At 39.9% G+C, this 12,291-nt stretch overlaps 1 protein-coding gene across 5 annotated transcripts in view; it reads right to left on the reverse strand.

Annotated features, from left to right (window-relative positions):
* Positions 1 to 12,291, reverse strand: part of LOC306891988 (nuclear factor 1 B-type-like) — a gene marked incomplete at its 5' end in the record, with an annotated part of 78,080 nt that overhangs the window by 12,058 nt on the left and 53,731 nt on the right. For all 5 annotated transcript variants that reach the window (XM_079452667.1, XM_079452665.1, XM_079452668.1 and 2 more), the window contains 6 exons: positions 3,925 to 4,007; positions 4,094 to 4,232; positions 6,700 to 6,884; positions 7,122 to 7,256; positions 10,862 to 10,974; positions 11,635 to 11,755. In XM_079452667.1, coding sequence (XP_079308793.1) covers positions 3,925 to 4,007; positions 4,094 to 4,232; positions 6,700 to 6,884; positions 7,122 to 7,256; positions 10,862 to 10,974; positions 11,635 to 11,755 — 776 coding nt within the window. The remainder of the gene's footprint in view (positions 1 to 3,924; positions 4,008 to 4,093; positions 4,233 to 6,699; positions 6,885 to 7,121; positions 7,257 to 10,861; positions 10,975 to 11,634; positions 11,756 to 12,291) is intronic.

Genomic DNA, 12,291 nt, shown 5'->3' on the forward strand with positions numbered 1-12,291 from the left:
ATAAAAGCGATAATGTAAACTGCTAAATGGCACACTAAAACCATGCCACACACGGTATCTCTACATTAAAGAAGTAATAGCTTGACCCCCGGCATCAAGCCTGACGTCAGCGGTTAGCTGCACATTCCAGGTCCTGCCGCTCACAGGTGCCATCTGTCACTGTCACTACCAGATCACAGAGGTGTGCGTCAGCATGGAAAGCACCTTCACAGCTGTGTACTGCTTAAGCAGGTTAGCACTGGACTGTGATCACTGTGATCACAGATCATGGCTCTGGGAGAGGGACGGGGGCAGAATGGAAACACCGGAAGAAAAAGGAAGGGCCCCTGGGGAGACAGGCTAATGAAATCTACTCCTCACTGGTGTTTTCACAAACACCTCGCACAGGGGTATCAGTCCAGAGCAGGTGCTGTCGGGGTTGTGTGCATGAATGCTCATCTGTCATTTCCCCCGTGTGATTGGGTTAGGAGTAAGTAGTGAATGAGCTTGATTTAACAACAGTGCAATTGTGAAATGTATACTATGAGGACATCTGTCTGTCATTTGTCTGCTGTCTGCATTTCTGTCTGTCATGTACACCCAAATGTGCGTATCCAGTTATTATTTTTAATTCATACCACAAACGCGTTGAAGAAAGCAATCATAATAATAACAACGTTGATTCATGTTTCAATATCCCAACAAGATTGTAAGATTGTGTACAACAACCACATTACAATTTAGTACACCCGAAATGTGAATTCTTTCATAATTTATTCACCTTCATGTATTCCAAAACTGTACAACTTACTTTCTTATGCAGAACAGAAAAGATGATTATTTGAATAATGTCGGTAACCAAACATCACTGGACCCCGTTGACTTTCATTGTATGGACACAAAGCCATTTTTCAAAATATCTTCTTTTGTATTCCACAGCAGAAAGAGTCATTCAGGTTTTCAGTGATGTGAGGGTGAATAAATGACCGGGTTTTTATTTTATCCCTTTACATAGCTACATTTATACATTGACATGCATACAGCACCTAAAGCATTCTGGGATACTGTATATTTTTTCAGCCTTACCATAAACACACTGTAAAGGGTATGGCCTCGTCTCTGTTCCGCAGTGTCTACAATCAGGATGAATTGTCTTTATGGCTTATCGCAGGAAACTGTCCATTACGCTAATGGCCTCAATCCCAAAGCTGCCACTTCAGAGGGCCATATCATACAGCTCTCCAAACATGCACCATCATATGTCATGCGCCGCCAACAACAGACAACAAGCACATTAAATGAAAGACCCAGCGCCACAAATCACGAGCAGCGATGTCTCGCATAGGGCCGATGAGCATAAAGATGGTTCTTTTAAATTAAATAAGCTTAAACCATTGCTGTGAGACCAATAGGAGTGATTATGTATGTATGGCCACACCCGCTTGATTTACAGACTCCAGTATATGGCTAAAGAGACGCTGTGAATGTTTATGTAATGGAGTCATTACAGTGAGGCCGCGTTTGAGCATATACAGAGACCCTCTCGATGCATTTTAGAAGCATTTAAGTGCTTACGAGATAGCGAGAGAGGAAAAACAAAGAAATACAAGAGATACAGAGAGAGGAGAAAAGCATGGACTTGAGAGAACAGAAAGAACCCCGCTGAGCGTCTGAAGCGTTCTCAGTTTCCAGACAGTCAGGCTGAGCTGGAGGCCTCACCCTGCCCAGCAGCATGCTGGGAAAGGAGCGCAATGGCTCTGTAAGGTGATGCCACGGCGACGACTGTAATCCATACGCCCCAAACGTCACACAGCACGCTCTGACAAAAGCCCAGCAGGGGAACACAGGTGTCAATACGTCTCATAATATCCAATGATAAATCACCCAGAATAAAAGCTAGGCGACATTATTTACCGCCGGCTCAATGGCTGCAGGTTAACACGGGTCAGGCCTTGCTATACAAATCTCTCTTTCGAGGATAAACAAAAGCTTTGTCTAATATAAACATGATGGATGGTTGATACAGTATATCATCCTGTCTCCATCTGATCCCTCTCTCTGTTAAAGGAACTACAACTAAAACAAAAGGCATTAAGCAAAGTGGCTAAGTCGCTAGTGAGGACCACGCTAGAAATACGGCAGGTGCCGGGCCAGCATCTGCTAAAACGCATCGTAATGAACATCCATCCATCTCTACATGCACTCCATCCACCCATCTCTTGCTTTTATCGATACATCACTCCCCTCATTAAGTCTAATGATCAATTGTATTAATCTACTAACCAATTTCCCCGTAGGCATCTTTATAAAATCCTTCTCAAAGTAATTAGTCCCATGTTTTTTAAAAGAGCCAATCTGAAGTAACCTCCCTGGTGGTGAGCTGTGCATTTTGTGGCACCGTCCAACTATGCCAAACCAGAGAGCAATAAAAGGGAGTCTTGCCATTACTGTAACTCAGGAGCGGAGCAGGAGAAAACCACTAATTATGATGTCGCCGCGTGCAGATGAATTCAATTAGAGGAGGGTGGAAAATACTGGCCTCGGACCAGCCCTTTCATGCTGCACTGGGCCATCGCCGCACACGCTCCACTATTTTTCATTTTAGAATACGGAGCCTTTTGCCAGAACGAGATCATTTTGCTAAATACCTTGTAATCCTGGCCTGACATAAATCAAATTGCTCAAGTTTAGTTCTGCAATATGCTGTTTATCATTTGGTCCATTTGACAACAATGCTTGCTATTGTTCCACAGTAAATTTAACATTGCCGGACAAGATCAATGTTATGTTGAAATGCGTCTTGAGAGAAGCCGTCGCAATAGAGTCCAAGAAACGGCCCCAGGTGTAAATAAACCTTTCAATTCTGTATTCTGTACGGTTCATTTAACGGTTGGAAAATACAATCGAGACTAGACTACTTGAAAGTACTTTATACTAAATCTTAATTGAACTAGTTTTGACTAGTTTAATTCACAGCAGCCCCAAAAAGTGTTTGGACATTCGAGTCACACTTTCATTTAGTTAAAAGACAGCATAAGCAAAAAAGAGGTTCCCTATATTTTAAACTGAAAACAAAATTCATATACTCAAAATGAAAAGAGTATTTCACACACTCCATAATTCGTTTGACAAACTTCATCTCTGGTTAATTCTAAAGGACACATGCATACTGCATGTGCATACTGCATGTGTCCTTTAGAATTAACCAGAGATGTAGTTTGTAATGTTTGTAATGTTTTTTAACATTTTAATGTTAAAAACACTGTGCTTGCTGTTACTTTTTTTTTAAATCATTTGCAAGTTTTGCAAGCATTGACATTCTAATGCAATGAAATGTAACTTTGGTCCAAGTATCTCCAAATCCTTTCGGGGTTGCTGGATTTACTGGGTGAACTTGCATGAAAACAAAGTTTAGTCACAGCTCATTGCTGAGAACTTGGATTTCGTATCTATGAATTCATGGAAACCTATAATGGCTTTTTCATAACGGTAACAAAAACCCACACTTGCAAAAACCATAAACCTTTTTACGTAACTGTGGTAAAACAGCAAGTGGAAAGAGGTTTTCAATAAAAAAATAGCAGACTTCACACCAGGAATGTTAATTCTAACAAATGCTAATAATCTAATAGACTGAATATTCTAGCGCAGCATCCACGCTGAAAGTTTCACTTGCTCTATCAATTAACAAAAGATGACAAAAATACAAAACAGCTCTCAGACAGCCAGAGTTGCACCTCCTTCTGGTAAAGTCACTGGTAAAAAATATTGCTTCTAGTTCACAGGGCCACGAATGTGGCTACACTTCATGAGCATATTATTTGATGTGCTACCTGTCTGACACCTGTTGAGAATGCAGAACATCTGGATGGGGATTTAAGAAAGTACAGGAGAAGGGAAAAAGTGAGAAAGGGAAAATTTAAGGGGGGGTGGAACATATCTCACCTGTTGCTGGTGAAGAAAGGCTGGGTCTCTTGGGCTCAGTCCCACAAAACGGTTGGCAGTGGGGGTGCCTGGAGCCGAATAACCTGCACATACCACAGACACTCGATCAGCATCTAACACTGTAATACAGTGTGTCTTAAAACAGGTAATGCAATTGAGTTTTACTCACCCTCTGAGGATGTGGTAATTGGCTTGGTGTCGGTCATGGAGAGAGACACCGGTCTGACCGTGCCGTGGTGGGGCGAGGGGGCCAGCACTGGCGTAAAGTGACCCGGAACTTTCCCTAGTACCTGACCGCTGCTGTTCGGCTGTTGAACGTGAAACAAAAAACGGTCTGTTAGCATACCAGGTTTGCGGTCGGTTTTTTGAACTGTTTAGTGAACATGTTCGTTCCTTTCTGTTATTACAACTGTAGGCAGATTAACGCAGCGCTTTGATGTTCGCCCATCTTCCTTTCCCATCAGAGCGACAAAGCTGAGTGTGCATTTTTAAGAACCCATTCGAAATTGATACAAAAACCATATGGGGTGGAGGGAACACACGAGAGCGAGAGAGACAGACGGGTGAGAAGGCGAAAGCGTCTACCACCTTCCACTTCTGACTGCAGGAGACAGACTCTGCAGAATTCACATAGCGGGGCCCTAAGTTCAAAACTCAAACATGCCTTTATGAGAGAGAATGGTGTCCATGGGGTTCCCTGATGTGAATAGAATGTTTAATTAGGGTGTAATATAATCTGCGTTAAAGCAAGCATAAAAACATCCTGGCTCCCATCCACCCGATTATATGCCCCGTGTTATTTGCAGAGCGATCTCCCCCCACCAAGCCCCGGACCCCAGCAACGGCAAATATTTACGACCTTTATCGTTCCCTGCGGTTTCTCCTGAGCAACAGTTCCAGGGCGCTTTGCTTCGTTCAATCTATGAGCCTTTTGTTTACCATTTCGGCGGCGGGATATAAAACTCGGTCGTACTGCGACCTCGCTTCCATCACACAAAGAATAAAGAAATCCCTTAAAGAATCAGCTTTGTGTTTCCCAGCATATCACGTTGCATCAAACATGTTTCTTTGCGCACTAGTTTAGCAGCTTGTCGTATGATGCATTTGTCACAAACACTAGTTTTTTCTCCTGACAGGATACAATTAGTTACAAGATTTTAACCACTGCTCTCTGGGCTTAGTCAAGATTTATGCATTTACTGTACATGAATACCAAATTGAACCCCAACCCAAAATAAAAAATAACTAAATTAACTAGGTATGAAAATTTAAGAAGAAAGAAAAACTAAGTGTTAACCACTCACAGCATAACACAAGAAATTTCTGTTTCCTCTTATAAAGTGTTTGAAGAAGCCAATCACTGTTTAAGTCATTTCTTGGAACGAATTAAGATGAGTGGGACAGTCTGTGTTGCTTGGCAGAGATGTCGATTTTTTTTTAAACACAATCTCACCAAGAGTTCCATCCATCACCTGCTAAGGAGGAGGAGTTAGTCACCATGACCACAGCAGAATGAAGCTGCTGAAAACATTACGTTCCTTCATATCGAAGATAAACGATTAGACTAAATGTTCTAGTTGGAATGTTTGTTTATTTTGTTTCCCGTTCTCACAACCAAATCAACAATTATTATTATAATTGGTATTTTAAAAATGAAATTTTTGTTTCAACTATTTTGAATAATTGTGAATAAGTAATGTTGGCATAATAAGCAAAAGCCAAATAAAGATGATATAATAATTATTATTATTGTTATAACCCTTATGCAATCCATCACTAAAATTGTGTAATTGAGCAATTGAGAAAACTGAGCTAATTTTCTCGCCGTCATGTTAATTATAATTACTTTAAAAATATTAATAAAATGTGGGGCCTTAATATTTCTAGAATATGTTTTGTTACATACTGTATACACTATATAGACCTTCAAAAAAACGGTGTAATTAATGATATAAAATAATATCACAATATATACAATAGTAGTTTATGCAGTCCTAGCTCCAGTAAACACACGCAGAAACAGTAGTTAATACAGAGCTGGATCCACATTGAGCACATATGTGTTTGTGCAGTGGCTGGCCTGGTTGGAGTGTTTATTGACTCGCTTTTGTTGTTGTTTTCTCCCCCTGTCTTTTCGTTCCCCTTCGCTTCCTTTACACTGGTAAACAGAGCCGCAGCAGCTACGGAGAGGCCGCCGTTCGGCCCACCATTTCCCTCCGATTTAGACGACGATGATTTTGTGTTTGTTAGCTAAAGTGGGTCAATTACCACGCCGAAACAATGTGGCCTGTTAATCAAACTTGAGCTGGATGCAGTGGGAACAACCAGAGACATTTAGATAGACTGCAACGGAAAGTTGCGCTGAAACATCTTTGTGTTTACGAAATCTGCTCTCACAATGAGGCTCTTATTAGTTTTAGGGGTACAGCAGCGTTCGCTCACGGTATGGTTAACACATGTGACAACACAATGATTATGTTGGACAATTTACGGCACACATGATGCATATTATTTCTAGTGCGTTGTGAATCCGTTGATGCTCCACATGTGTGCATTTCTCAGGAAAGGGCCTATTTCAATTACTATTGAAACGTTAAACGAACGCCCTATTTTAACAGCTGGGATCTATTATGTGTTACGGACAATGCAGATGCAGTCGCTAGAATTATAGGCTCTGTTCCAGTAGAGATAAACACTGTACTAATTACCCATCGTTGTGTTAGGGTTAAGGTTCACGCGTGTGCATGAGGGCGTACGAGAGTAATCTTGACTTACCTGGCTGCTCTGTGGACTGGACGGGTCGTAAGACTGCATGTAGTTTTTGAGGGAGTCGGGTGGGTTGAGGTGTGGAGGGTAGCGTATGGCGCCGTGCGAGATGTAGGGCGAGGGGGCCGGGGGAAGGATGGAAGGGGCGGAGAACGGCAGCGGAGAATGTGGGGGTGGACTCCTGGTGGAGATAACTGCACGGACACAGAGAACAGCTGCTTTAGCGATGGATTTTAATTAAATAACATGAAATCACAACATAAGATGATCCACTGCTTCTCATTAGGTGTTATCACATTGTAGTTTTGGTTTACTTTGGCAAATATGTCACACTTAACCTTTTCATTAAAACCCTTTTATATATTAAACCTTACACGTCTTTATGTTTATATATAAAAACACACTGATAATTTGCACTGCAAGAATCTTACCACTGTGGCCGACGGTGGTCAGTCCTGGATGGTGGTGCTGGGAAAAGGTGCTGAGCCGAGGCGAGGAGTCCTGTGGTGATGTTGGACTGAATAATGGCTTCTCTGGCTTCTTCATGGTGGGAGAGGACATGTCTGCTGGAAAAATAAGACGGACAAGGTCATACGTTTATCTAACAGATTTTCGACCAAGTACAATTGACACAAGCATAGTTGGCAAACATTTTTAATTGTATGGATAGGAAAAAATATTTGAATCTGTTTTTACAAATCACACTGCCGAAGATGTGCTAAATAGCAGCACGCAGTTGTTTAAAGATTTGAATGAATTATGATATTGTGCTGTGGACATGTTTGTTTAGAACTGATCTATGACATCTCACTTTAGCTCAATTTCTTTCTGTCTATCAAACAAACATCCAGATTGCTTGTGAAAGGAAACATTTCCTTCACATCTACTTCCAACATGTGACAGAAAGAATCCCATCAGGTGCTTCTCCAGCAGACGTGGAGGAGACACAATGATTGTCAACCTCCCTGACAATCACAAATGAGACAAAAAAGGAGGCTGACGGAATAAAACAGGAATAATGAACTGAGGAATAGTGAGGGAGTGGGAAACATGAAAAGGCTAATGACATCAGCAAGTGCCCTGTGTTTTTACAGCTTTGAATGAAGGAATACATCACTACACTACATTTCTCTCTTTTGCTGTCTGTCCTTTGCTCTCTCTCCCTCTCTCTCAATCTCTGTGTTGTGATAGTAGGAAAAGTTAAATGCTCTCGACTGAACAGCACAAAGGCATTGGAATGTAGGGGGATTCCATGTGTCCTATACACAGGACATGATAACCACCCAGAGAACATTTAAAAAAAAAGCAACATACCAACTACACTTCCACAAATAGCCTTTAAGCATAAATTTAAGCCATTACAAACCCATAACAAGCCTTTTGGGGTTGCGTAACTGTAAATAGGTCATGTAATCTCCTAGACATAATCTACAGATAAAACTTGATCACAGAAAGAGGTTTAACAGACTGAACTTACTCGCTCTTAATGTGCTTTGTAACTCTTAAAAGCTTTGTATATATGGTTATGAAATAGTGTATTACAAATAATCAGATATATTTGCGCCAAACATTCTGTGCTTATTTGATATGAAATCAGGAAGTTATGTTTTTGTTTGAGAGTGTATATGTGTGTGTGTGTGTGTTTCTCTGCTCACAAGGGCTGGTCTGGCTGAAGCAGTTTCCTTCTGTCAAGGCCTCATATGGCTTTAATATTCATGCTTTGCTCCTTCTGATATGAGTTTTACAAAACAAACCACTTTCTCATGAGCTCTATCCCTCTTTTTTCTACCCCATCCCCCTCTCCACAGTCCTCCATCCGTCTCAATTTAGTCTTTCTTTGTCTCTCACAGTTAAACGTCAGCAAAAACAGAAGCATATAGCAAAGTCAAGGGAGGAAAGAATAGAAATACAATTAAATCAACAAAACAAACAAACAAGGATGAGTAGGACAAGAAATAAAATCAATAGTGAAGGTGAGCAGATGTCTCGCAACAACAAAAGTTTTGTTGTATCTGCTGAGGGTAGTTCTCTATTGCTCTCTCTTTCTCTCATATTCTCATGTTGGCCACCTGTTAGTTGTCAAGGGACAAGTTCAAACAGACGCCATCACACCTGACTGATTCACTATCTCTCTCTCTCACACACACACACACACAAAAACATACACACGATTATATACTGTTCACTTGCAGAGATGCAAAAACCATACATTCATACAAAATCTGCTAAACCGAGTTAAATATAACAAGAAAACCAGTTCAATACATTGAAGTCTTTTATAGTCGTATATATTTTTTGTATACTAAAATACTTCCAAAGAAACACACAAAGTGGTGGGGGATGTGTAGCCCTTTATAAAATTCTGTGTACCAATTCTGTTCAATTCTGTGTGGGCCTGCCATGGAATGAAAAGAGTAGCTAATGCTCTAGTTTCTCCTTTCACTTCCCCCACATCCCATCTGCATCTCGTGTCTAAACACAAAGGTCAAAACCCTGCCCTGACCTTTGACACACCCACTTTAGAGGTCAGGTCAAGTTCAATGGTTGCCACACGCCAGACAAATCCCCTTTTATGAGGGTGAAACATGGCAAATCAATTATCCACCAATGAATAAAGGCCACCAGTTTAGTTTGATTTACAATATTTGTCTCTAATTACATGATTGTTGTCCAAATACTCTAGAGTGGGATTTATAGGGGCCACTAGCCGTGAGATTTGCAACCAATCTCTCAGTCCAAACACAACGGTGGCCACCAAAGTACAAATAAAATGTTGTCGGCGGAGACAGCATGTCTTCTCATGTTGACGCAGGGAAGAGATCATGTGAGAAGGACTGTAGAAAGAGTGATGTCTTATTTCTTACATAAAATATAGGGTCTGTGGATTTTAAGTAAAAAAGAAAGATAAAAGTCAGGCAGGAGCTAGGATCTGCGTTAATATTATAAAGACTTTCCAGCAGAGACGCGTTAGGACCCGCGGTACTAAGGCTTTTAGCGGAGATCCAGATCTATGGAGATGCTTTCCAGCAAAGAGACGTTGGAGAGAAAGATCGTCTAAAAATCACCCCCGAGGAGGTTGCTTTGATTCGGATCAGTATCTGAGTAACATTGGTATTGGTGTTGTTGTTGTAATATTAGCTGAATAACGGAGCAGTTTTGTGCATCACTGTTTATCTGGAACTAGTGTGCAGCTTGTACATAATAATTATTTTATTCATTTGCATTATTATTTGCATGGTCTCAGCTTTGATTAAGCATCGCACGTCTGAGGACACGTTTAGGGCTACTGTACAAAACATGACGGCCAATTTAATGTATAGAGGCTTGCTCTGTATTTAGATAGAAATAGCTTATTCTAAGATAATACATACATAATGGTTCATTACGTAAGGTCTTTATACACTTCTGAAGAAATAGTTTTGTATATTATATTGCATTTCTGTCAATAGATCCTCCTAAAATCCTCCTTTAAATAGAAAAGGCATATTTTTTAAGATAATGTTGCAGAATTTACCCTACCTTTATATGAGTATATATATATATATATATATTTTTTTTTTTCCAGAGTTAGGTCAAAGTCAAAAAGTCAAAGTCTGCTTTATTGTAAATTCTGCCACATGTACAATACATACATATAGAGGATTACAATTGTGTTACTCTCAGACCCATGGTGCATGCAAATAACACTATCACAGAACAGGTTCTCTGTCCCACAGCTTTATAGTCCTGTAGGAAAAAGAAAATCATTCCCCTTAAAGAACTAGTCAAAAGAATTTCCTATTTTTTTTCTAAAACAGGCTTAAACTGGTCTTTAGACAAGCATATCTAATACTGCCACACACATGCCCCCATAAGACAGTTCCGCCCTGTGAAAATGTGACACTTATCTCCAATAAATGCAGTCTTATCCAATTTTACAATCAAAACAAACATCAATACAAACAGCTGTTTCTCTGAGAGTAACTATATGTTAAATCGTGGCACAATGGAGAGCATTATTGTACCCAAATGTTTGGTGAGCGTTTAAAAGGATGTCAGAGGTTATGGGAATGCTACGCTAATGCTGACTAATGGTTTTTGATTTGCATAAAGCCTGGGGCGTTCACAGAGTTATTTAATGAAGATCAACATCATACTTTACACCTGCAACCTCCGGCAATCTCTCTCTCACCTTGGTCTCTCTCATGCCAGGGTCTGCTGGCCGGTGATCCGGGTGAAGAGTAAAAGTCTGGCCCGGTGGGGCTAGTGTCCATACTGTCCTCGGGTATGGTCTTAGGCCTTTTACTGCAGAGGACAGAAGAATGTGCATTTAAACCATAATACTTTCCACAGAAAGTGCACCTTACACACATTGAAAACCTATAAAAATAGCATCACTTTAATATTTACAAAAACAAATCCTTTTCCAGACCCAAAATTAGATTTTCAAGGAAAAAAGAAAACTGGAGTAACAACTTATAAAAAAGAAATGTTAAACATGTAATTATGTTTAAGTAATTATGTCCAAATTCATATTTTAGACTTTTAATAAAAACTTAAAAAAGTATGCAAATGCAATTATATGAATTTATTTCTTATATTACATTATATATTTATCTATATTTATATTTTATTTAATTGATTTTATTATACTATAGAACACTAAGTTCTATATACATATATATTTATACACATATATATATAAATGTATGTAATATTTTTTATTCAATGTGACAGATTTGAACCTGGAAATGTGTTGTTCGTGGATGAATTTTACCATTTTAAACTATTAGCTTTTATAAAAACAATTGTAATAAACGATGAATATTTGTTTTGAGTGGTTTGTCCAGAAGTCAAAGTATGGTTCCAAATTTGTGTGATTCTAAACCAAAAAGTCAACAGAACAGTAGAAAATGTGTTTATGTTGTTAATAACACATGTTTGTGTTTGAAAGTACATGCTAACCTGCCGGGTGGAGACGAGAGGGAACGGTGTAAACTCACTCCTGAGTTCAGGTCTTGATAGTACGGCTGACCAGGCATGTCGGCCATTGTGTAGTTCACACCTGCACCCTGTGTGATAGGAGCTGAGAGAACAGGGAGACAGAAGAGATTATGATTTGAGATACTGTAGGTACGAATGTTGATGAGTATCTGATCATTCATTTAGGTGTATTCTCTAGCTAGATCTCACATGACTCTCTCGCTCTCATACACGCTAAGGCACTATTCAGGACAACATTTGCATGAAGGCAAACCCAAATGTAACTGTAATTCAATCTGAGAGAGAACAGCCGTAGGGGCTGTAACAGTATGAAGTGTGTCAGAGATATCATATCTTCACAAAAACCACAATATCCAGAGCACCATTCAGCGGTCTAACCACTGCCCCCACTCTCTTTGTTTACATACAATAGCGTGCCACAGCTAGTTTAAGCTTTTATGAACAGAGAACTCTGTAAAGCCACTGTTCATCAATATGACTAAGTGATTTAACATCTGGTTTGTAGCACTGAAAAACAATCTTGCAGTTGACAGTATCCAAACCTTTTCAATGATTCAATGCATTTTGCATGTGTATAAATCTAACCCCAAAATAAAAGCCACATTCACGTTATGCCAT

This window comes from Barbatula barbatula (assembly GCF_947034865.1).
Source record: "Barbatula barbatula genome assembly, chromosome: 1".
NCBI classification, from domain to species: domain Eukaryota; kingdom Metazoa; phylum Chordata; class Actinopteri; order Cypriniformes; family Nemacheilidae; genus Barbatula; species Barbatula barbatula.